We start from the raw sequence: 25,823 nt of genomic DNA on the forward strand, positions 1-25,823 counted from the left end.
AGGAGGTAAAATTAATCTATAAGCCTGTATAGATGTCAATGACTGCAAAGGCTTAGAAGAAATGCTTGAACATGAAGACTGAAGGTGCCAATCTTGAAGCCTGTCACTGCCATTCAATGTCGGAATCGGAACCAGAGGAAGTAGGAGATCAGCAATAGCTTTCCAAATAGATCTATGATGCATTGCCAGGTTGTATTGTCTACATGCTGCTGGAAAAAGGAGAAGATTTCCTTGCATATCTACAACATCATCAATGAACCGAATACCCATTTTCATAAGATTGTAAGCTCTAATGGGTTGTTGAACAGCAAGGGGAGAGGAAAACACAGCACTCCAATGAATACTCTCCAATCTGAGTGATGAAGCTAGAGAAGCAGGATGAGGAGACCATTTGATGTGAGAGAGTACTTGCTTCCAATCCTGAATCAAGGAATTGGAAAATGGACAAGCAGGGATTTTACCTTGAAATTTTCCAAGTACTACTTCCGATGGATCTACTATCCAATGTCCATAAGCTTGTGTGCGCATCTGACCACACAAAATTGCTAGCATAATAGACCAAGGCTGCTCTTGTTGAAAGAATGTTTTGAGCATAGTGATCTTTCTTGCCAACACATGATATTTGATGTTTATTATATTCAAACCACCATGCATTCTGGGTGAGCAAAGCAAGTCCATTTTGAGCAACCGTAAAGCTTTTTTATGAAGCTTGGTTTTCCAAAAAATCTCCATGGCTTGAGACATAAAGGATGAGAGATCTCGAGATGACCAATGTAATAGAGGAAGGTAGAACTGGACATAAGCTAGAACAATAGACTGGACAATTCGAAGCCGTACATGCAGAGGCCATGTGGAAATCTTCCAATATTGTAATTTGTCCTGAATTTTGTTGAACACCCATAACATTTGTTGCTTATTACTGATTTTCCAGCCAATAGGATAACCCAAATGTCTGACTATATTTTCCGGTTGAATAATCTGGCCTGGCCACAGAATAGCATGCCAATCACAAAGCTTGAGAGGCATGAGTTTTGATTTCTGAAAATTAATTTTAAGACCAGCTGCCAACCCAAAATCTGAAAGGGTATCCATCAATAGTCGAATCTCCAATGGGCTGTTCTTTAGCATGAAAAATGAATCATCTGCATAGGCCTGCGCTATGAAGGGTCGTGAACCAGAAATCTGAAGCCCCTCTAGCTGTCCAGTATCAACCATGTGATCCATATAAAGAAGCAATGGATGTGAAGCGATGGCATAAAGCAAGGCACTGAGAGGACATCCTTGTCGAACCGAACGTTCGAGAGTCCAAGACTCAGACAAATGTTTCCCTATAAAGCATTGTGCAGTAGAATTTGAATAAAGCCAATATATGACATTAGATAGCTTTGGCCCAAAACCAAGTTTTTGCATGATTTGAGAGACATAATCCCACTGTACTGTATCAAACGCCTTTGCCACATCCACCTGCATGACCAACACATCTTGATCTGAATATTTAGCATATTCCATTGCAATAAGAGTGTTAGTGATATTGTCATGTATATGCCGTCTTGGAACAAAACCATATTGCCTGGGATGAAGTCCATCATGAAGGATATCCTTTATCCGATGTACCAACATTTTGGCAATCAGTTTGTATATCACCGGCATCAAAGTAATTGGTCTCCAGTCATCCATAGTCTCACAAAGAATCTTTTTGGGCACAAGCCTCACCAGTCCATGCTTCCAAGCTGAGGGAAGATGTTGGTGCTGCCATGCTGCATTAATAAACTGCAGAACTGGACCCTTCATTTCTTGCCAAAAGGCTTCAAAAAATTCAACCGTCAGACCATCCCAGCCAGGGGATTTATGTTTACCCAAATGCTTAAGGGCTTCCTCCAGTTCATCATCTGAAAAAGACATTTCCAGCATTAAGGCTTTTTGCGAGGAGACAATGGGAGAAACAAGCTCAGTAAATCTGTTACGAGCCAATGCAACCTGAGGTGCAGAAGAAGAAGGCTGAGAATACAGGAGCTGAAAGTGATCCAGACATTGTTTTTCAAGCTGAGAGAGAGATTGGGTCCAGAGACCATCTGATTTCCTTACCCTCATGATAGATTGGCTTTGCCTATGTGCATGTAAGTTCCGGAAAAAAGATTTAGAGGAACAGCCCTTATCTAGCATGGGTTTAACTCTGGCCCTAATCTGCCATTTAGACAGCTTGCGTTTGTCATTGGCATCAATTATAGAGGAGGCACAAGATAATAAATGCTGTTCAGAATCAGATAGAGATCTTTGATGACTAATCTGTACAAGATACTGCTTGTATGATTTTGCCCACTGGATATGCTGTCTAGTTTCTGCCAAGTACCATCTTCCATATTCCTTGATGACATTTTGAATACGATTTATGAAAGAGATCCAAGCAAATTCCAGATCCTCCTGAGCATGGGATAGCAATGGCCTGCAAGCCAGTCTGATCATTTGCTGAAATTTTTCATGAGAAAGATAGAATTGATTAACCTGTAAATTTCTGACTGAGGAGAGCTGCAAATCATCCAGAGGCATACCAAAAGAAAGGGTGAGCCAAAGTGGAGTGTGATCAGATAGTTGTTGTGAATAATCAGTCCACATCTGACATGTATATTCATCATATTGCTGAGCATGAATGAGATAAAATCTATCAAGCCTGGCCCAATAATCTGTGAAAGCATTATGATGATATGTAAATCCCATCACTGAAGGATGAGTTGCTGTCCATAAATCTGCAAATCGAAGTGATGATGTCATGTGTTCCCATTGCTGGATTTCAGAGGGCAGCATATGTGAATTATGCGTGGTATTGTCCTTCCAGTGAGGAGAATTGTTGAAATCCCCACAAAGTAGAGCATTAGAGGACCAAGGATATTGCTTTATGGAATTCCACATTTGAGCTCTGGAAGCTGAATTTTGAGAGGCATACAAAGATCCTATTTCAAAAATCTCTCCATTGATCATACATTGAATAATCATCCATCTTCCACCTAGATCATTATGTGCTATCAAGGGTTGCAGATCATGTCTGGCTAAAATGCACAGCCCAGAGAATTGTTTCGATCCTGAATAGAATATATCATATCCTGAAAAAAACCCATGCTGTCCAGCAAAAAAATGCTGATTATGCTCTTGGAGACATACAACATCCGGATGAGTTGTATTTATATAATGCCAGAGAAGCCTCCATTTATTCTGGTTGCAGAGGCCCTGTATATTATAGGAAAAGCATTTAAGAGAAACACTCATGAAAATATATACAAGATAATGTTCGGTCTTCCAAAAGAGCGGGAGGCCTCAAGCCTCTGCCATTGCCACAGGGTCTTGCTGACCCTCAGCTTCCAATTCCCTGATAATATCCTCTTCTTCACAAAGGGGAAGACCCTTCTTGACTGCATTGACCCAAGCCTTTGTGATGGGGCTGCTTAAAGAGGTAGAAGATTGACCTGGAGAAGGAGCAGAGGCATCCCAATTACGAGATTGGAGAGGTCTTTGTTTGAGAGGCACCGTCTTCTTTGCAGTCTGCCAACCCTCATGAGAAGGTGAAATATTTTCTCCTAACTTGCTTTTACCTTTATCCTTATTTTGAGCTGAATTGGCCTGACTCCCTGTATGAACTGAAGGCTTTGGTCCTTTAGCTTCAATCTTTTCCACATATGTCTTCTGACCTCCTTTATTAGATGGCAAAGGAATAGCAGCTGGAGGAGGTGGATGAAGGATAGAAGGACATTCCGAAGCAAGATGCCCAAATTTGTGACAAGAAAAACAAGCTCCAGCAAAAATGCCCCATTTTAAGGTGAAATATTTCTTGCCCAAATTAACACCCTCAATCTCAACTGCAATAGAAGAAGGGGTCGGTCTATCAGTATCCCATAATATGCAAAAACGATTTTTATTACCTGTTGGACGAGGGGGACAGATCACTTGCCCCAATGTCATAGCTAACCCTGGAAGCTCTGTTCTCATATAATCTGGAAAATCAACCACTTCAACCCATACAGGGCAGTGATGCTTGATGAGGTTCTGATAGTCCTTATTAGGGGACCAGGGCATGATATGCACCATCTGGCGACCAAAAAATAACGGAGACATTTCCAGCATCTTTTGTTTTGTCAAAGCATCCAAAAGATGAACTTCATAAAATCCTCGGGAGGCAAAATAGACTCCTTCTACAAAGCATCCACCTAGGAGAGAATTCACCCATTGTCCCACATCATTAGCAGAGGGAATTTTGCCTGGGAAAAAGATGATAACTGCAGTTTGAGAGAGCTTCTTCAAAGGTTGCACAAGAGATGGCAGCTTCATTTTGTAAGTGAGTTCCGGAGCAGGTTGAATCCATTCCCTTCTGCTTTGTTGAAAATCATCATTCAGCATATCAAACACATAAGAAGCATCTTCAGAAGAAGGAGCTATGGGAGAAGAGGCTTCCCTTGATTGTCTTTTGGGTTCAGGAGAGAGGGCTCTCTTGACATAGTACTTATTTGCTTCTGCCATGGAGGCTAAGGGATTTAACAGATATCAAACAAGGAGATTCGGATAGGAACGAAGAAAGGCTCGCAGGCTGTACGGACGCTAAGATGAAGCACTGTACGGTCAGATTGGGGAAATACAGGAAAGGACTGGGAAAATGTACGGAATCACCGACGGGCTGTACGGGACAAAGGATAGTCTGTACAGAAGAGTTGAAGGGCTGTACGGAATAAATAAAGGGGGGAAAACACGAACGGAATGTAAGGGCTTTGGGAAGGAAGACTGCAGGTAAGAAATGACGAGCAGGGTCAAACGGAGCAGCGATGGAAAGGTAAGCAACAAACAGCGAAGGATGGTACTGACGAAGCGACGGGCGCCAAAGACGACGATGAACGACGCTCACCGTACGTCCGTCGCACACCCTCTCTCACACACACGCTCACCGTACGTGCACAACGGCCGTCGCACCACACCCACGCTCCTCTCGCACACACACGCTCGTACACACACACACACCACCACACACACACACACACACACACATATATATATAGAGAGAGAGAGAGAGAATGTACATACATATGTATGTATATACATATATACATGAACTTTTGAGGACCAATTTAAAAAGTTCGTCCCAGATTCCAGTTGATGTACTACCTCCCCATTCCTCTACCCCATATGAGCCTGAGGCGGTAGGAAGGGGACGGTACAGGCTCAATGAGATAATGCACAACAGCATCACAAGTTTTAAGATATGAAAAACAAAGATTTCAAGCATTACGCTTCATGTTCACACATCATGATAAAATCGAAAGATACCAAAACAATTCAACCAACCTTCCTACGAGCAGCCTCCTCACGTTTGTGCCTCTCGCCTTGCAGCCTTGCAAAGATCTGCTCCTCCAACTGTGCCCAGTGAAGGTCAATAGGAACACCTTTCGGTACAAGAGCATGAAAGTCTTGATAGGAATTATTATCATAAAGTATTGCATGCTCTGGAGGTCCATCTGCTAACACCCAATTGATAACATATGCCTGGCTGGGTACTGAAACTGTGGCACAAAGGGCATGCAGTGAATGAAATTTCTAAGAACCATAGCATAAATTATATGAAAGCATTTTTATAGCATAAAAAACGAAAATCCATGCATTGATAACCATTAGCAGACGTGTGTGTCCAAATGTGGATACACAAACTTAACAATCATACAAAAGTGAAATGCCCATGTGTAGCCATGTGAGAGAATATAAATTATTTATCGTGCATCTGAGACATCTGGATATCCTAGCTCCCCTAGAAAAACTGAAATACGAAGGACATACTCAAATAACATTTTGTTGTGGCTAAGATAAACTAGCACTTAAAATATCATCCAGCACCTATTTAATAGGCATACTCATTCATAACGGACCGACAATACATCTGCTTTACGTATCCAACAGCCCCACAACAATGATGAGATTATCGACATTCGTTTTTCTATTTCCCAAGCCTTGCTATACTCGGCGTTGAGATGGGGCGATGCTGATCATCCCCCCCACCCCCTTACTTTTGTCCGTTTCCCCATTCTACCCAGCCCTGCTCTTTGGTGCTTTTGAGAAGCTTCTCTCTTCTCACTAATCAGCCCCCTGGGATGGCGACAATGGAGGGCATCACCAGTATTTGTCTTTTCACATGTCGCTCAGTCTGTCCCCTGAGGTAATCAAACCCACTCACGTTTCAGGAGCTTGTGGGACTTCAATTGCTAACACAGAAAAACATGTCAACTAATATGCATGGTGAAGAGCAAGCATTTGCTGTTAAATACAAAGGGAACTCAAAGTATGCTGGTTTTCAGCCAGAGCATGATGCCAAAAATCATCTGGAAGACAAGAAGATGCATATAAGCCAAAGAAAAAGGGCAAATGCCATTACTGCAAAAGTCCAGGTCACTACATGTCTGAGTGCCCAAAGAGGATTGTAAGGGAGAAATAGAAAGAGTCTCACATGGCTTCATATTTGGATGCCAATAAGGATGATGATACCACCAACTTTGTAGAGCATGGTTGGGCACTTTTTACATGCAGTTATGATGTTCTTGGGAGTCTTGCTCATTAATGAGACTATTGACATATGGTATCTTGATAGTGCTGAACAACCAGGCACACAACATCTAGAAAGGCTTGTCTAAAAAATTGTATTTTGCTCCAGTTGGCAAGAAAGTTTCTTGAGCCAACAATTTTTCTTGCTCATAGACGTTGATGGCTCTGATCTCCATCTTTATGACATTTTGTTTTGTGCTCCAAAATCAAGAAGGATTTGCTATACTTCCCTTCTCTCAAAAAAAGGGGATATCGTGTATTTATGAAGATGATAACTCTTTCAGCTTGTTAGTTTTGAGAATCGGTCACACAATGCTTGTATTGCTACCACCTCTACCTCTGCCATGCACAGCACAAAGTTGTGGCATGCCAGGTTTAGGCATGTTAACTAAGGCAGCTTGATGCTCTTACAGAGATATTAGATGCTTGATGTATTGCCACATTTGGAGGTTCCCCCAAAACATTTTTGTGAGGGTTGCATTCGTTGCAAACGATGGTGTTGTTTCAGCTGCTAGAAAATTGTAGCTCATTCATAGTGATGTTTGCGGTCCCCCCATGAGGACTCCATCCATGGAAAATCATCTCTACTTTGTCACATTTATTGCAGATTTTTCTGGTGCTTGGGTATTTCCACTTAAGGAAAAATCAACAGTTTTCATGGTCTTCAAGCACTTCATTGCTTTAATTCAGAATCATTCAGGATGCACAAAGTGCAAACCTATGATTGACGGTGGATGGACAAAAGCACTAGAGCCTAATCTACCTTCACAGCCACCCTCATCCACATTTAAAGCAAGTGAACAACACCATCAGAAGGTAAAAGGCTTTCATTGAAAATCCTTGTCCCTACACACCTCTACATACAAGTCATAATCCGGCCACATTTCCTCCGGAAGCCTAACAACCTCAGAAAGAACCCAAAGACTACATAGCTCAAGACAAGTGGTCTTCAGTACTGGACTTCCCTCAACAACTCAAAAAACATTCAGATTCATAATGCATACGATCCCACAACTCACAAGACAACCACCCACAAAGTGACCACGGTCAGAAATCTTATTATATCTTTCCCAAGATTATCAATCAAGCACTAGAAATGATGCAGCCCATCTCCTTCACGTGATCATCCAAGCACTGCAGTTTCCCTTCTACTCACACACCACTGCCCATAAGGACTCACATACCTTCTATCAGCATCCCACTGCCTTAGAGAACTACCATAAACTCAAAGTAAAGGCAAGACACCATCTGCCTTTCTCTGATGCATTACGGCCTTTTCTATCAAAGCATCAAATTCCTTATCCACTCTGCAGTCCATAGTCCTATTACCTCAACCAAGGCCTCTTCCCTTGTTCAACAATGAGCACCTTACTCGCTACAACCAGCCACCCTCAAGCTCCTATCAATCCCTGAAAGCTGAAGTGAGAAAGCACTAGTGTCAAAGCTCACCATGAAAAGAATGGGTAGGAGACCCCTCACGATCAGCTGCAACACTAAGTGGCTACTTCTCTGCAGCCATGCACAAGCTCTTGTAAGCACAAGTCATCACTGTGCACACTTCGTAAAATCCTCTCTTATCACCTTTTGCAGTAGCGCTTCAATGGCCGAGTCCACCTACTGCTTAGTCTCTTCTCATAGCTGCTCCTTCAGCATCTTTGAGCTCAAGGAGTTCCATTGTCTGAGATCCTCCCAGGAGCCCTTGACCAATACAATAGCCGTCCTTCAAGCTCAGTCCCCTTCACGATAAGAGCAACAAACAACCGCCTTATTGCCTTTCACACCGCTCTTACACATCCCAGAGCTCACGAAGATCTACCATGCCATAGCCAACAAGCTCTTTGTACACGTAACAATCGACCTCTTCAGCCCGTATAGTAGCGTCGCCCATAACAAGAAACTTCCTCCAAAAGCAACAGCCCCGCCATTCGTCACATGATCATAGCCAACACCCGGCTTCTCTTTTTCTCACAGTATATGCCCCCTGTCTTCCAAGGTGCTCCAGCTCGCAGTCAAGATCCACACCCAACCAGAAGTTCCCTCAAGAGTAACATGCGATCCCCACTGAGCATCATTCCAGACTTGCTCTCATAGCCAAGTCCTCGAGTTCCCCCGTAGAGATTCCCACAGCCCATCTCCAAGCTCCCATCGACCGCAAAAGTCCCTCCTTCCAGCTGGAATCTTGGCTCCTCTGAGCTACTTCAAGGCTTCTCCTACTCATGGCGTGGCTAGCTTCATAGTTATCAAGCCCCTTTGATTCCAGAAGCTCCCAGCTTGAGCTATTCAATTACTCTTCCTGCAGGTTCGACGAGCCATTGCAGCTGCTCTTCTTCACACAAGTACCCGGAGCTCATGACCTCTCGTTGTCTAAGATCCTCCCAGCAAGAGCCATAGCCTGCACCTCTACTTCATGTGATTATACGGCCTCTCGTCAAGAAAAACTCCAGCGTCCATCCCACACCCATATCATCCCAAAGAACCTCCCACAGCTCACAACTGCCCCCCTCCAACCAAGCTCTCCCCTTGCGCAACGATCCCCTCCTCCGTTCACGTGATCCCTCCCCTCCAGACTCTCCATTCCTTCCTACGTAGCCACCTTTGCATGAGAAAATGCCTTCCTAATCAGTCCAGCCACCTCAGCATAATTTGCCACCTCATCAGTGACATTTTACCACTCTCAAGACATTTTCCCCAAATCACATTAAATGTACATTTTGGACCTTAGTCACATGAAAAGCCCCTTGACATGGGCAACAGAACATATCAACTTCCCGTAACATGCAAGACCGCATTGACTCAGGAAAATTAAAAAACCCCTTCACGACTTGACTTTACATAACCCCAAAAACATTTCACTTGACCACACACTGGATACCCTTGCTCTGAAGGTCTGGTACAACCACATTGCATCTCATCATATCCCAAAAGTCCCCGTAGAAGTATCTACCATCTCAAGAAAATATCTACATCAAGGTAGAGTCTTTACGAGAGTGTCCATAGCTCAAAGCCACCACCCACGAGCTATGTACATAGCTATGCACCTACCCATCAGCATGCAATAAGTTAAAAACATATTTACAATTTTATCCACACATCTCCAGCAACCCCTTTCTTCTGCTGTGACATTCATGTTCAGTAGTGAGCCGAAAAGAGATTAAAGATCCAAATTCTCTTCTTCTTCACTTTGCACTAACTTCCACCGCTTCTGCCCATCTCATTATCTTCATCCTCCTCCTCTATCAGTGCTACCATCAACCGACAAAGTATTTCTTCAAGCGGACACCATTGACTCTCTTCTTATGTTTCTTACCATCTAAATCGGTCAATTAATAAGTTCCATTTTTAAATTTCTTCTCCACTCTGTATTGCCAATAGTCTCTCCCTGTAACTGTCTAAAGGCTCATATCCTTCTTCAACAAAAAATTTCAAAGCTGGTATTTCCACGTCCAGTGGCAGTATTGCTTCTTTCCCATATACCAAATGAAATGGAGAGAATTGAGTGATGTGCTTCACCGCTACCCTGTATGCCCACAAAACTTGATTCATCTCCAAATCCCAGTTTTTGGTATGGCTTCCTGTCATCTTAGTCATCATCAATTTGAAATTGCCATTAAAATTCTCATTCAACCCATTGCACTGAGGGTAATATGGGGTGATGTATTTATGATTTATATTCAGCTTACTGCACAAGTAATCTGTCACTTCTTCTCTGAATCCAAAATCATTATCTGAAAGTAACTCCAGGGGAATCCCAAATTTGTAGCATATGTGCTCATATACAAAATCAGCAACCCCTTTGCTATCCACTCTCTATACTGTCTTTACCCTTGCCCATTTTGATAAGTACTCCACTGCGGTCAACATATAACATTTCCCTCTGGCAGTTCTGGATAGAGGACCAACTGCATCTATCCCCCATCTCTCAAAAATATCATAAACCAGTATAATATTTCTCAGCTCCATTTTAAGATTTCTTTTTCCCATCCTCTTGACATTCATGGCAGGATCTACACCATTGATGCATGTCCTTCTGTATTGAAGGCCACACATAACCCTCCAGAATTATTTTTTGCAATGTAATCTTAAAAGCATAGTGTCCTCCACAAGCTCCTTCATGACTGGATGACAGTATATAATATATTTCTTCTCTCCAAGGCGCTCTCCTCAAAACCTGATCAGCCCCTCTCATATAAAGCTCATCATCAATCATCATATACAGTCTGCTTCTGTATGAAGTGATACTTCTGACTCTTCTTAAGCTCCTGAGGCAAATGTCCAATCAGTAAGAAATCCACTACCTGATCCAAGAATTCTCTCCCTCTACACAGTGGATCTTCAAGCTTTGCTATCAATGGATCTTGATCACTCATCTCTTGAGCCAATTCATGTGCCATTTGATTATCCTCCCTTCGCACATGTTGGATATTCCATGCTGTAAATTGATGAAGCAGCCTTCTTACTTTGCCTAGATACCCTCTCGACCTCGGGTTTCTTGCTTGCCAACTTCCTAGGACCTACTTCACTACTAGTAGAGAATCTCCCTTGATCATTATCTTCTGAATTTTCAGCTTTAGTGCAACCAATAACCCCTCATATAATGTTGCATACTCCGCCTCATTATTGCTTCCAGCTTCTAGATGAACTCCCTCCTTCTAAATCAGCTTGCTCTCTGAATCAATAATCACATAGCCTCCTTTAGCTTGATGTAAACTCTTCCTGTATGAGCCATCAAAATGCAAGATAGATGCTCCTGGAATGATAGCATGCTCCTCTCTATCTATCGTCTCCACTTCACCAAAATGGGACCTTCTTCGTATGTTAACAGATCTACCAGTGTGGCTCTGGAAGTGCTCTCCACTAGAAAAGAGAGTATATTCTTGTAGCTCAACCAACCACTTCATCATGCTTTGAGAAAGTTGAATTATTAACTAGCTGAGGCAATAACGGGTAGCAAGTCAAAACCACAAATGGCTTTGAGATAAGATATGCCTTGAACTTCCTGCAAGCATCGCATTGAGAGGTTTGTAATCAATGCATACTCTCCATCCTCCTGTGTGCTTAGGAATGATTACCACTGGACTGCCCCAATCTGAATACTCCACTGGATATATCAGCCCAGTCTTGAGCAACTTATTTAACTCCTCTCTCAGCACAGTCAAAAGCTCTCTGTGTGTCCTCCTCAACTTCTGAAAAACAGGCCTGCTGCCTTCTTTTAGCTCAATGTGCACTGGCTCACATCTAAAACCCCTGATCTCTTCATGTGAGGTAATAAACATCTTTGGATACTGATGAATGGCCTTCATATACTCCTTCTCCACTTCTTCCAAACTGGAATTCAGCATGGACAGCAATATCTCTTCTCTCTCTATCTAGAAAGGTGGGGGTTGCATCAAGTTATCCATGTCTTCAAGCTTACTCTCCTCCTTAGCTTCTTGTATCTCTGCTGCCTACAATTCATATAAATCAGAGTCTTTCAACAGAAATGATACTTGCCCCTCCTCCTTAGATGTAGTACTTTCTTCTTCTGTCTCACTGTTTGACTCCTCTTCCATATTGTTTCCTCTGGTTCTTCTTCTATTTCCCGTCTGCTGCTCATATCAAATTTCTCCTTCTTATTATGCACTGTAATTGTACCCATCTTCCAGTTTTGTATTGCTCCCACCTGTCTGAGCCAAGCTCTGTCCAAAATCAGTGGGTATGCTCCCAAACCAGCAGGCATAATGTGGCAATTAATGCAACACGATACTCCGAAAGCATCCACTACTACTCCCGTGCATATACCCAGACATTTCACCTTTGCATGGTTTGCCAATCGGAGCCTAAAATCTGAATGTGCATTCAATTTTAGCCCCAACCTCTCCATGCATGCCTGAGTCATGACACGTATCTGTGCACCGCCATCAACATATGCCTCTCCAACACTCATACCTCCACACCATGCATCCACTTCAGGGCATAAATCTAGAAGATCTTCCACAACATCATCTCCATTTCTCCTCTCGTAGCCTCCTACTCATTACTTTTCATGGGATTAGCTAACTTTTTCCATTCTCTCTTGAGCTTCGGGCACAAACCAAGTAACTGTGCAAAAGTTATTTTGACTGTTCTCCCCTTCAAATCATTCATCAGTGTGTATTCCTCCTTCAAATCATTCATCAATGTGCAAGTCTGAAGTTTTGTAATGTGTCCTGGGCCTCCGACTCTTCTTTTTAGGAAACTGAGGGTTGAGATCAAACTCCACATGCTTCCCTTTTTTTGCAAAGGGTCCATTTTCTTCTATTGCGCTCCTTGTTCTCTTTACTAATGGCATGACCTACGGAATAGTCTCCACCCTAATCAAGCCGATTGCCTTTCCTTTTCCCTTATCTTCCCATTTGACTCCACGTAGAGGGCTGATTCAAATCCTTCACTTCCACATTAAAGGCTCCTAACCTATCATTTGTCTTCTGCATTACACGATAAACTTCTCCACCTACTCTTGCTGGTTTTTCACAGTGAGGGCTGATATGTCCCCTCTCTCCACAGTTCCAGCACTTCGCATTGCTCATGTATCCCCGTCCTCTACCTATTCCAGCTGAATTTCCTTCACTCCCAACCTATGCATCTCTCCTGTTATTTTGCACACCTCGGTCTCTTCCTCTTCCTGCAGTCTCCATCCAATTCAAGCTGAGTGACTTCATAAGCTCTATAGCATCATGCAAGTCCTTTTTCAGGGAATCATCCTACATAGGAACAGACATCGGCTCTCTCTCTGCATAAGCTTTTATTGCTTCTCGACTTTCAATCAGACTCTTAGGCTCCTCTTGCATGCCAAGCTGCCTCAGCCTTTGAACTTTCCATTCCTTCTCTCTGGCCACTCTGATAGCATCCTCAAAACTATTTAGATTCTTTAGCTCCACTTTCAATCTGAGTGTAGGCTTCAAGCCAGCTATGAAACGATCACGCTTGATCACATGGTTGTAAGACACGTTAAGACACGACACGTTAGACACGCTTTAGACACGAGTGTCTAAAGTTTCTTAAAGATAAGACACGTAAGACACGTTTTCCAATTATAATAATATTAAATAAATATTAAATTTAAAAATATAAGTATGTATAAGTACAACTTGGTAGCATGACTAGCTGCTAGTTTTAATATTTTAGAAGTACAATGTAGTTAAGAGTGAAGACTTCTCACTTGTCAATTAAGACTTAAAAGTTAAATGCCAAGACTCCGGACCTGGGACTTCTTGCAAGTTAAAAGTCAAGACTCGAGACTTAAAAGTTAAAAGTTAAGACTCAAGACTCATGGGCTTGCAAGTCATGACTCACAACCAGTGTCACAAGAAACATTTCTAGATTTTTACAGGCGTTTCATCTAGAAACGCCTAAAAATACTATATTTTATAGAAGTTATATATACTTCATAAATAATTGTCTTCAGATTCTCTCTCTCTCTCTCTCTCAAAAGAGCTCTCAGATATCCATATTGTGCACACAATGCACACACATATTACACAGTTGAAAGAGTAAAAAGATGCGTCACGCAGCCTATAGATTGAGGTTTACAAAGACATAGATCTTCCAGTTTACAAATTACTATTAACTAATTAGTTGCAAGTGCATATGGCTGCTAGCATATGCCATGGCCCATATGTCTTGAGGCCATGGTATGGGAGTAGAGAGTAGAGTAGAGTAGATTGTAGAGGGTAGAATCTAGACTCTAGAGTAGAGGGTAGAGTAGAGAGTAGAGGCTAGAGGAGAGTAGAGGGTAGAGTACAATAGAGTAGAGTAGAGGGTAGGGTAGAGTAGAGGGTAGAGGGTAGACCGTAGAGGAAAGTAGAGGGTAGACCGTAGAGACTAGAGTAGAGGAAAGAGTAGAGTAGAGTAGAGGGTAGAGTAGAGAGTAGAGAGTAGAGGAGAGTAGAGGGTAGAGTAGAAGGTAGAGTAGACGGTAGAGTAGAAGGTAGGCACTAGGAGCAAGGCAAGCAATGGAGCGGCGCGGGAGAGGAGCGAAAAAACAAAAACAACGGCCAAATTCAGAAAGAAACCCATTGCGGCAGATTCTTTGATAGCCAGACGTTTCGCCCTAACTGCCCGTTTCGAACGTTTCTAAGAAACGTTTCGTCTAGAAACGTTTCTTCACGTTTTGGTGCCTCGAAACGCGTTTTTTGGTGACACTGCTCACAACTTTAAGGTTTAAAGTGCAAACCAACAATTTGATATTCAAAATTCCAAATTACAACTTAAAAAGAGCCTAGAGGGCTACATAGATGATAGTCAATCATCATAGAGCTCCAACGTTGATGCTCGTCACCCAAACCAGCAGCAGGATTGAACATACGGTAAATCCGTACAGGGTACGGTAGGTCCGTACAATGTACGGCGAATCCAACAGAGTACGGGAAATCTGTACGATAGGTTCGTACAATGTACCGCGAATCTTCAGCAGCCGTACGAGAGAGGCAAAAAAGCGTATGGGGCAGTATGGACAGGGCACCGTGTTACGGACGGCATGTACGGAGTCCAGACGACGAGTCACGAAACGAAAATGCTATTCCCTACATTCTCATACGGCATCCCCCAGAACTCTAGAAAGTCCTGTGCCATCCTCACAATCCTACAACTGCCACATCGTAGCCTATCTCAACCACAACAAAACTAGAAAGCAACAAAGCAAACACACTACTGAGGAAGCTCACTCTGCATCCGAAGAGCATTCTTTTTCCTATAGGCAAGCACTTTTAGAGCTCTCTGCACTCTGGTATGGAGTCAGATCACACGTAGTTGGACTTCAATGCATCTGTCCTTCCTGTGACCACACCCTCCACACCACTCACAGTGAATCACTCTCATGTGTGGATTTCTCCCCATTGCTTGCAACACAGCTTAGAACATCTGCTCTTTCAGTCTGGTAAACTAAAGTGAACTCTTTCGTAAAGGCACCAAAACAAAAGCAGTAGAGCCTAATCCGCCTTCACAACCACCCTCATGTTGAGATATCGAGCTCCACTCGTGATATGCCAGGGTGACTGTTGTGCATTTATGTCACCAACTTGTTAGCTGCAGATGCGGTTGGTACAACACCTATGAATAATAGCTGGATGACAACTATCTTTAGATACTCTAGTTAGTGGCTCAGTTAGTATGCCACCTTAGTTAGCTGAGTTTGGTTTGAGACCCACATATAGGATTCACCTATTCTTTTGTACTTAGAGTTCTTTTGTCTTACACAACTAAGAAGAGAAAAACTGTTTTCAGCCTCCACCTTTGTGTATATTCCCCCATTGTGTATGTGAGAAAGCTGCAAGTGAGACTCCTTCCTTCTCTCCCACTCTCTTCACATGGTATCAAAGCTCGGTTCGTGGTAAGGAGCTCAAGAAAGCAAACCAAGTTCGCGGTGTCCTAGTAAGAGGATCAGTGTTGCTTTCCTTTTTTTTGGAGTTTGGGAGCAAATCTCTGCAAGTAGCACAGTCGGAAAGTGCAAGAGTGCACTGCTGTCTCAGATTGGGTCGTCCTTCGTGGTGTGGCGAGAGGGCAGTATATGCAACGGGCAAGGGCAAAGCCCTTGGTGAAATTATTTTTTTGATTCGAGGCCATTTCGGGGCCCGTTTTGGTGGCGGAAGTTTTCTGTAGGCACTCAGAAAAGTGCCTTGTTTTTTCTGTGCGACCATTGTTTTGAAGGTCAGTGAAAAGTTATTGCAGAAATTACATTGTATGCCTGTGCGCAGAGATATTGGGAGTGACAGAATCATTCTTATTTCCTGTTGATGCATAATCGTCACTCGGAAGTGACTGTGTGGTCAAATACCACTTTCGTCAGTTTTACAGATTTGCCCTTGTGAGGCAGAAGTTGTGTTTTTTTGCAGTGACAGAATATTTTGCTCTTTCACAGATTGTCACTGAAAAGCTTGATAAGAACAACTTCCAAGCATGGAAGTTTAGAATGACAAATTTCCTTAAGGGAAAAGGCTATTTGGAGTTCATTACTGGAGCTGAACAAGAACCAGTTATTCCTAATGTTCCCAATCAACAGGAGTTGCAGGCATTTAAAGACTGGCATGAGAGACCCAGAAAAGTTATGTACTGGCTCTCTATCAGTATTTCAGATTCTATGATTATGCATATTCAGGATGCCAGCACGCCGAAGGAGGCGTGGGATACTTTGACAAAAATATATAGCATAAATACGCAAGCCATGAAAATGCAGCTCAAGCAGGAGTTGCATAATGTGCAGAGAGAAAATATGAGCATCAATGACTACCACATAAAGGTGAAGAAGATTACAGATGCACTTGCTTCTATTGGGTCGCCAGTGAAAGATGATGATTTAGTTTCTGTGACCTTGAATGGTCTAGGAAAGGATTATGCACAATTCCGGACATCCATTGCCGTCCGTGGGAATTTTCTTGATTTTGAGGAGTTGATTGCTCTTCTAATTTTTAAAGAGCAGAGAAATGGTGGTGCATCTTCTTTAGGAAAAAGTTCAAAAGAAGCTGTCTTCTACTCAAATGCTGGCAGAGGCAGAGGCAGAGCAAATTCAAGAAAACTAGTCCTATGGAGGAGAACGTGGTAACTTTAGAGGCAGGGGGAGCTAAAGAGGTCGTGATGGATGGCAGAGAGGCCAAAATGCAAACAACAATGTTGAATGTTACTACTATGGTAAAATGCGTCATATGGTTAAAGACTGCTATAAAAAGCAGAATGACATCATGACTAGAAAATTGCAGCAAGGCAATTATGCATCCTCTAGTAGACAGGGTGATGACAGAAATGAGCATCTGTTTATGGTGGAGCACATGACCAATTCTGTTACAAGTGCAAAAGAAAGCATTCTACCCGCCTCCCCCCCTCACCCCCCGCTCGCATTCCTCTCCCTACCCTACTAACTAAGGGCTTTACAAGCCCTGTCTAACTAAAGGGCCTTAAGGCCCTTGACTCTGTAAGGTCAGCTACCTAAGCGACGCAGCTAGTCGCCAGCGACGGAGCTACCAATGGCGGCGCAGCCTCCGGCGCCCGCCTCCGCCCGACTCGCCATCCTCCACCCGCCTCCACCTGCTTGCAGCACCCGCCTCTCGCTGTCCAAGCTCTCTCTTCTCCACCTCTCCTAAGAGAAATAATAATAATCAAGGCAGGTGCCCCTTGGGAAAACTGGAACTTCCCAAATATAATGGTAGGGGAGATCCTGCCCGTTTCCTCCAGAATTTTGATGCTGCATGCCGAGCAGGTGGAGATCAATCCCATGAAACCAAGGTGGCCTGGTTTCCCATGGCCGTAACTGATGAAGCGTTTGAATGGTACCTAGACCTTCTAGTGGAAGAGTGAGCCACTTGGGACCTCCTTTAAACAGAACTCAAAAGGCGCTTTCAAATGGAGAGGCTACAAGATAATCCCACTCTCTAACTAAGCAAGATCGAATAAGGCTGTCAAGAAGATGTATGCATGTACCTGGGCAAGATGAAAAGATTAATTGCCAAATGTGACCCACGCCCCAATGCAAAATACCTCACGGCCTGGTTCATTGCGGGACTAAGGAAGAAAATCCAGAAGGATATGAAAAAGATTAGCAGTAGCTATGAAACATTCGATGTTGCTCATGCGACAACCATTCACATCGAGGATGGCAGGATCGACTCTCACACTAGCAGTGATGATGGTAGATCTAGTGCACGAGATAAGTGCTCTAAAAAGGGCAAATCCAAGTCCACTGCCGAAACATCAAATGAAGATCGCCTAGAGGCCATGACCATGAAGCTAAAAGAAGACATGATGCATGCCATGGAACAAAAGCTTCACTTGTCTCAGCTGCCACCTCAGACTTATCCACGACAAGAAAATGTCTGGTGTCCACACTGCATGGCCAATCATACAGCAAATGAGTGCCCGGTCCTAAGAGCCAGGATCACTACACAAGCAAATCCACCACCAAGGTTGTGGTGCCATACCTGCATCGTCGACGGCCATGATGAAAACAATTGCATCTTCAACATGCGCAACAACCCACCTCGACCTCAACAATACCAAGAGGCACCCATGCTAGTGTACAGGCAACCGACACTTGCACAAGTGCCCCTAGCTCTGAGGCTAAATCCTGTTCTTGTTCGGACACAAGTCCCACAATTACTCAGGAATCCGAATCCACGACCATATCCAAGAGCACCAAATCCAACTCCTCAAGCGGTTCCAATACATCAACTGCAAGCCGAGGAAGTAGACTCGCTATTCGAGTATGAAGCAGATTACCTAGTGTACTATGTAGAAGGCACAGAGGAACTAGTACTAGTCTATGCAAATCAAGTTTGACCCAATACATATCAAGCACCAATCAAGTGCTACGGTTGTGGAGAAAATCACCGGATCGCAGAGTGCCCTCATCGTGGTAGCCCTGCTACTTTCCAACCACTCTGCAGAGATTGTGGCATAGAACATGCCTGTATGGATTGTCCCATGAAAAATAAGGTCCCACAACAAATAGAGGTTAAGCCTGACGTCCCAATCGGCATCATTGGGGTGGACCATCAAAGTCTGGGGCCAGCAAGCATAATGTCACAACCTGTGAATGTAATTACACGCCAGCAGAAAGAGGCCACCAAGGACCCTAACATTCCAATCCAACCAAAACGACTTCTTAAAAAGAAAGCACAAGTGCCTCCACCTCCGCCAGGCAATAAGCAGCAAAGCTCATCCACATCAACTCTTGAGCCTCAAATAAAAGAAGCTCCATACCCAAATGCAGAAGTGGAGAAGGCTCATTTTCAGGCACTTCAACAATGGGTACAAAAGGAACAAGCTCAATTTGAGGCTGAGAAACAAGCTCAATTTAAGGCTAAGAAACCCAATCCATGACTTGGCCCCACAAAGTATTGATATTGTACTCGAGCCTCTGTTCCAACAACAGACTCCACAACATAATGTACCGCCGTGTCAACTTGAAGGAGCTGCACTCTCTAGCATCTTAAGTTGCCTTGTGTCAATTCCCATTGGAATCCTCCTACGGAATTGTCCCAATCTCTGGGAGAGTTTCAAAGGATGAATTGAACTCGCAAATCCCCCTCCACCTATGGACGACATCAAAGATATCCTCATGTGGATGGGTGAGAGAGATGACATACGTAACATTACTGTGCCTTTGATCCACAAGGCATATAATGAAGTCCAAGCCATAGTGGATGGTGGAGCAGGTGTAAATGTCCTATCAAAGGAGCTCTACGATGAATGGGGTCTCCCACCAATGCAAAAGGCTAATTTCAACATACGCCTTGCCAATGATTCATGAAAACCCTTGGGAATAGTGAATGGTGTGTCAACAAAGGTCGCAGGAGTCCGCTTTTCCCTTCAATTCACAATCTTGGATCTCCCAAAAAAATCCTATCAAATCTTACTAGGACGTCCTTGGTTATGGGAAGCATCAGTCCTCCATGACTGGGGAACTGATAGATTGACAATTTAAAATCACGAGACCGCAGTCAAGGTGAATGTGGGGACAGGAGCTATAAAACCAATTGTGCCTAAAGCATTGGATGACACATCTTCAATGATGATCTCAAGCAAATCAGCTCCCCTGCAACAGCATACCATAGTGGGCAATTCACAAAGCAATGTCAATAATTGGATTCAAACATTGGCAACCATCGACAACTGCCATTCATTAGACCCCATCTTCTGATAGATAGATGCTAAGGTGCTACGGGTAGATCCTCCACTCACATATGAAGGACCAATCGATCCAGAGGTGCCATTCTTTATGGGACTGACCTCGAGTGGAATAATGAACCTAAAGAAGGTATCCGTACCAATGATGACTCCGATTTGTCTTGGGACCTTGAAACTGAGGCTAAGAATGCTGAAATTGAAGATCAAATCTTTGATAATGACTTAGCCATTCTGCATGCCCTAATGGTAGTCGAGCTCCCAAAAGTTGAACCTCCAAAGTTGAATAACAGCAGAAGATCTCGTAAGAAAGCTGAAGGAGGAAATCGTAGAACATTTCAATGAATTCAAACGAGTCCAAACAAGGATCGACGAGTCCAAACAAGGATCGTCGAATTATATCTCACAAAGCCATCTCTCTCATAATCAGAACCATCGCCTCTTTAATGGTCCCCTGAGGGACTGGAAGGAGTATGCGTAGCAAATGAACCCTTACTTGGGAACACCTTACCAGTGGAAAAGTTACCCCAAAGTTCCCAACGTAAGAAGTTTCGGAAATATAAGCCACATGTGCAGATGAAGCTTGATCAAGAGGCTTCAAAAAAAGAAAATAAAAAAAGCCTAACAAATTGGTAAATGAAACTATGCCACCTAGTACACATGGCACATGTCAGGCTAGTTCAACACCATCAGAGGCCGATCTTTGAGAAGTGCCGGAGTACTTCAAGAATTACACGTGGTAGTGTCCCAATAGCAATGCCAAGACCACTAAGAGAATCTGAAGTTCAAGAAACCGATAGCACTGGAGAAACTCCAACCTATGAGGGACTGGCAAAAACATACACAATAAACCTCGCCCTTGAAGGGGAGGAAGAAAAAATGGTTTTCATTGGGAAACAGCTTCGACAAGAAGGAAACCAAACTCAAAGCACTCCTAATGGAATACCGTGACTGCCTAGCATGGTCATACAGAGAGATGAAAGGAATTCACTAGACATGGCAGTACACATGATACCTATAAGGGAAGGTGCCCACCCTAAGGTATGTGGACCTTATCACACAAATCCTAAGTATCGCACCATGGTTTATGATGAGCTAGAAAAACTCCTAGATGTCGGATTCATCTACGAGATAGAGTCGTCATTGTGCCTAAACGCAACAAGAAGCTCAGAATATGCGTAAACTTAAAGAATGTGAATGCCGCCACAATTAGGGATGCTACTACTGTGGTAAAATGGGTCATATGGTTAAAGACTGCTATAAAAAGCAGAATGACATCATGACTAAAAAATTACAGCAAGGCAATTATGCATCCTCTAGTAGACAGGGTGATGACAAAATGAGCATCTGTTTATGGTGCAGCACATGACCAATTCTGTGACAAGTGCAGAAGAAAGCAATGATGTGTGATATGTTGACTCAGGTGCATCAAACCACATGACAGGTCATGCAGAATGGATGCAGGATGCAAGGAAAATGGAAAGACCAAGATTTGTGGAGACTGGTGATGATACTGCACATCCTATTGTGCAGATTGGTAAAATTCCTTTGTCTATGCAGAATGGAAAAAAGAAATACCTGTCTGATGTATTTCATGTCCCGAATATCACCAAGAACCTGATTTATGTTGGTCAAATGGTTGAGCAGGGCTTGCAGGTCAGATTTAATCCTCATGGATGCTTTGTTGAGGATATGAAAAATAAAGGTCGCTTGATAGCAAAAGGGAAGAAGAAGGGCAGGATGTTTACGTTGAATGCGGACATGCCTGAATTGAGTGCAGCAATGTTTGCACATGGGACCGGTGTAGTTGCAGATATTGATATCTGGCATAAATGCATTGGTCATGTTAATGTACGACGACTTAAATTAATGTAGGCCCAAAATATTGTTGCAGGATTGCCTAAGTTCAAGGTTGCAGAAATGCATAAGGTATGTGAAGCTTGTCAATTTGGAAAACAGGCAAGGAAACCATTTCCTAGACATGTTCAAGAGAGTAAGAGGCCATTGGCATTAATCCACTCTGATGTGTGGACTACTAAAGCTACATCTATTGGAGGCTATAATTATTCTGTCACTTTTATTGATGACAACAGCAGAAGTTTGGGTGTATTTTATGAAAAGTGAAGTGTTTGGGCATTTCAAAGCTTTTAAAGCTATGGTTGAAAAAGAAACAGGCCTGCAAATAAAATACCTAAGGTCAAATGGAGGGGGAGAGTACCTCTCAAATGAGTTTGCAAGTTTCCTGTAGGAGGAGCCTGATCTTTTTCAGAGATTGTTTTTTGTCATGCTTCGGACCCAGGAATGTTTATATCAATTCTATGAAGGGGTGGTAGGGGGGGGCAACACCCCCCCTAGTACATTGCTGGGAGGTTCCAAGGGCGGCAAAAAATACATGAAAATTGGTGCATGAGCTGCTTATGAGTTGTCTGGTCAAAATTGTAAGATAAGGATGTGGCTCACATACCATGGCATAAAGCAGCAATATTCATGCAATCATACCCCACAACAAAATGGACTTGCAGAAAGAAAAAACATGCATATTGGAGAGGTATCTCATGCCATGCTTAACGAAAAAGACCTGCCATATTATTATTGGGCTGAAGCAGTTGCTACAGCAATCTACATAATGAACAGGACTCCCACTGCAGCAATACATGGCATGACGCCAGAGGAGAGGTATACTCGTAGTAAACCAGATATTTCTCATTTGAAAGTTTTTGGTTGCATTGCCTATGTTCATGTGCCAGATGAGTTGAGATCCAAGTTGGATCCAAAAGCTGAGAAGTGCACCTTTATTGGTTATTCTTTGCAGCAAAAATGGTATAGATGCTATAACCTTTCTACTCGTAAGTTTACAGTGAGCAGAGATGTTTTTTTTAATGAGATGAGCAACTGGTATAAACCAATAAATGTGATTAATGATGTAGATGCACAAAATGGTAATGCTGCACAGAATTCACAGCAACAATCACGAAATATTAGTAGACCTGTAGTGTCCTCTAGCAGTGGTTCACATACTTCGCCATGGACAGGCAGATTGAGATCAGGATCTCCTTAAAGCAATGCAGATAGTGGTATGCAAGTATCACGAAAAGGAAAAGAGAAAGTAGATCAACCCATGGTTGATGTGAATGCAGGTCACTCTTATGTGGATGGTGAATCCAGTGGCTCAGAACAGAGCCTTGATAATGAGTTGGGTATTCCTTCTGTTGTTACACCTAGAGTAAGGAAGACAAGGGATGTTTTGAGAGCACCTGGTAGTGAGCCTATTTTGTGTAGGTCTACCAGAGCTAGGTATCCTATGGATAGGCTGAAATATAATGGATTTACAGCCATTCACTATGCCTATATGGTCAAAGTGATACATGAACCAGAACCCACTTCTTTTGAGCAAGCCATGGGAAAAGAAAAATGGGAGAAAGCCATGGATGAAGAAATGGATGCCTTGGAAGCAAATGCTACATGGGAATTGGTGCTTTTACCTAAAGACAAGAATGCAATTGGCTGGAAGTAGGTTTATAAGGTGAAGCACAATGCAGATGGTTCTGTGAACAAATACAAGGCAAGATTAGTTGTCAAGGAGTATGCACAGACATATGGCATTGATTATGAAGAAACATTCAGTCCGGTTGCGAGGATGGCAACCGTAAGAGCAGTCATTGCTATGGCTACATCAAAGGGATGGTCTTTACATCAGATGGATGTAAAGAATGCTTTCTTGCATGGTGATTTGCAAGAAGAGGTCTATATGGAGCAGCCACCAGGTTATGTTCATGCTGTTCATCCTGAGTTTGTTTGTAGGTTGAAGAAAGCCTTGTATGGCTTGAAGCAAGTACCCAGAGCATGGTCTGACAAGATAGGACAGTATCTTGTCACTATTGGCTTTCAGATTTCCAAGGCAGATTTCTCACTTTATGTGAAAAAAACAGAGAAAGGTATTATCCTGTTTGTCATTTATGTCGATGATTTGATCATCACAGGTGATAGTGATGAAGATAACCTTCATGTGAAAATGCTATTGAAGCAGAAGTTTGAGATGAAGGATTTGGGAGAGCTGCGTTACTTCTTGGGCAATGAGGTGATTAGATCCACAAGTGGGATATGGCTCTTGCAGAGGCAGTATGGATTGGACATGCTATCCAAATATGGGATGACAAGCTATAAGCCTATTTCAGTTCCTTTGGAGCAGAATGTGAAGTTGAGCACAGATGCAGGTGAGCTTCTAGAAGACCCTACTATGTACAGACGCATAGTAGGAAGTTTGATTTATATGACTATTACCAGGCCAGATTTGAGCTATGCTGTTAAGTTGGTAAGTCAGTTTATGCAGGCTCCAAGGAAACCGCATTTGGATGCGGCTAGACGCATACTGAGGTATGTGAAGTCCACATTGCAGTATGGACTATTTTATGAGACTAGGGTTCAGATACAGTTGCATGGATACACTGATGCTGATTGGACTGGTAGTATTTCTGATAGACGATCTACCAATGGATATGTGTTCTCTTTTGGGAGTGTTACAGTCACTTGGAGCAGCAAGAAACAACCTACAGTTGCCTTATCGAGCACAGAGGCTTAGTACAGGGGTGCAACAATGGCTGCATGTGAGGTAGCTTGGTTGCATAAGCTACTTTATGGTATGCATCAGTCTACAGATGGGCTAGTTGTCATTTATTATGACAACATGAGCAGTATACATTTGGCAAATAACCCAGTCTATCATGCTACAACAAAGCACATTGAGGTGCATTATCACTATGTGCGGGAGAAGGTTCTAGTAGGTTTTATTGATCTAGTTTATGTCAGCACAGAGGATCAGGTAGCTGACATATTCACGAAGGCATTGGACGCAAAGAAGCTGCGCAAGTTCAGAGACCTGCTTGGTGTGCAAGAATTGGAATTGAGCTCGAGGGGAAGTGTTGAGATATCGAGCTCCACTCGTGATATGCCAGGGTGACTGTTGTGCATTTTTGTCACCGACTTGTTACCTGCAGATGCCGTTGGTACACCGCCCATGAATAATAGCTGGATGACAGATAGCTTTATGTACTCTAGTTAGTGGCTCAGTTAGTATGCCACCTTGATTAGCTGAGTTTGGTTTGAGACCCACATATAGGGTTCACCTATTCTTTTGTACTTACGAGTTCTTTTGGCTTAACAACTAAGAAGAGAAAAACTGTATTTAGTCTCCACCTTTGTGTATATTCCCCCATTGTGTATGTGAGAAAGCTGCAAGTGAGACTCCTTCCTTCTCTCCCACTCTCTTCACACCTCATCCACATTTAAAGCAAGTGAACAACACCATCAGAAGGTAAAAGGCTTTCATTGAAAATTCTTATATCTACACACCTCTACATACAACTCATACTCCGGCCACATTTCCTCCGGAAGCCTAACAACCTGAAAAAGAACCCAAAGACTACAGAGCTCAAGACAAGTAGTCTTCAGTACTGGACTTCCCTCAACAACTCAAAAAACATTCAGATTCATAATGCATCCAATCCCACAACTCACAAGACAACCACCCACAAAGTGACCACGATCAGAAATCTTATTATATCTTTCCAAAGATTATCAATCAAGCACTAGAAATGATGCAGCCCACATCTCCTTCGCATGATCATCCA

At 43.0% G+C, this 25,823-nt stretch overlaps 1 protein-coding gene and 1 pseudogene across 2 annotated transcripts in view; both read right to left on the reverse strand.

Annotated features, from left to right (window-relative positions):
- Positions 1–25,823, reverse strand: part of SS3 (starch synthase 3) — a 152,048-nt gene that overhangs the window by 101,433 nt on the left and 24,792 nt on the right. For both annotated transcript variants that reach the window (XM_087396091.1, XM_087396090.1), the window contains exon 4: positions 5,323–5,537. In XM_087396091.1, the coding sequence (XP_087252217.1) occupies positions 5,323–5,537 (215 nt within the window). The remainder of the gene's footprint in view (positions 1–5,322; positions 5,538–25,823) is intronic.
- LOC147885946 (uncharacterized) lies at positions 3,258–4,406 on the reverse strand (annotated as a pseudogene).

Source organism: Dipteris shenzhenensis, chromosome 25, assembly GCF_047967505.1.
Source record: "Dipteris shenzhenensis isolate YYH24624 ecotype China chromosome 25, Dip_SZ_1.0, whole genome shotgun sequence".
Lineage (NCBI taxonomy): Eukaryota > Viridiplantae > Streptophyta > Polypodiopsida > Gleicheniales > Dipteridaceae > Dipteris > Dipteris shenzhenensis.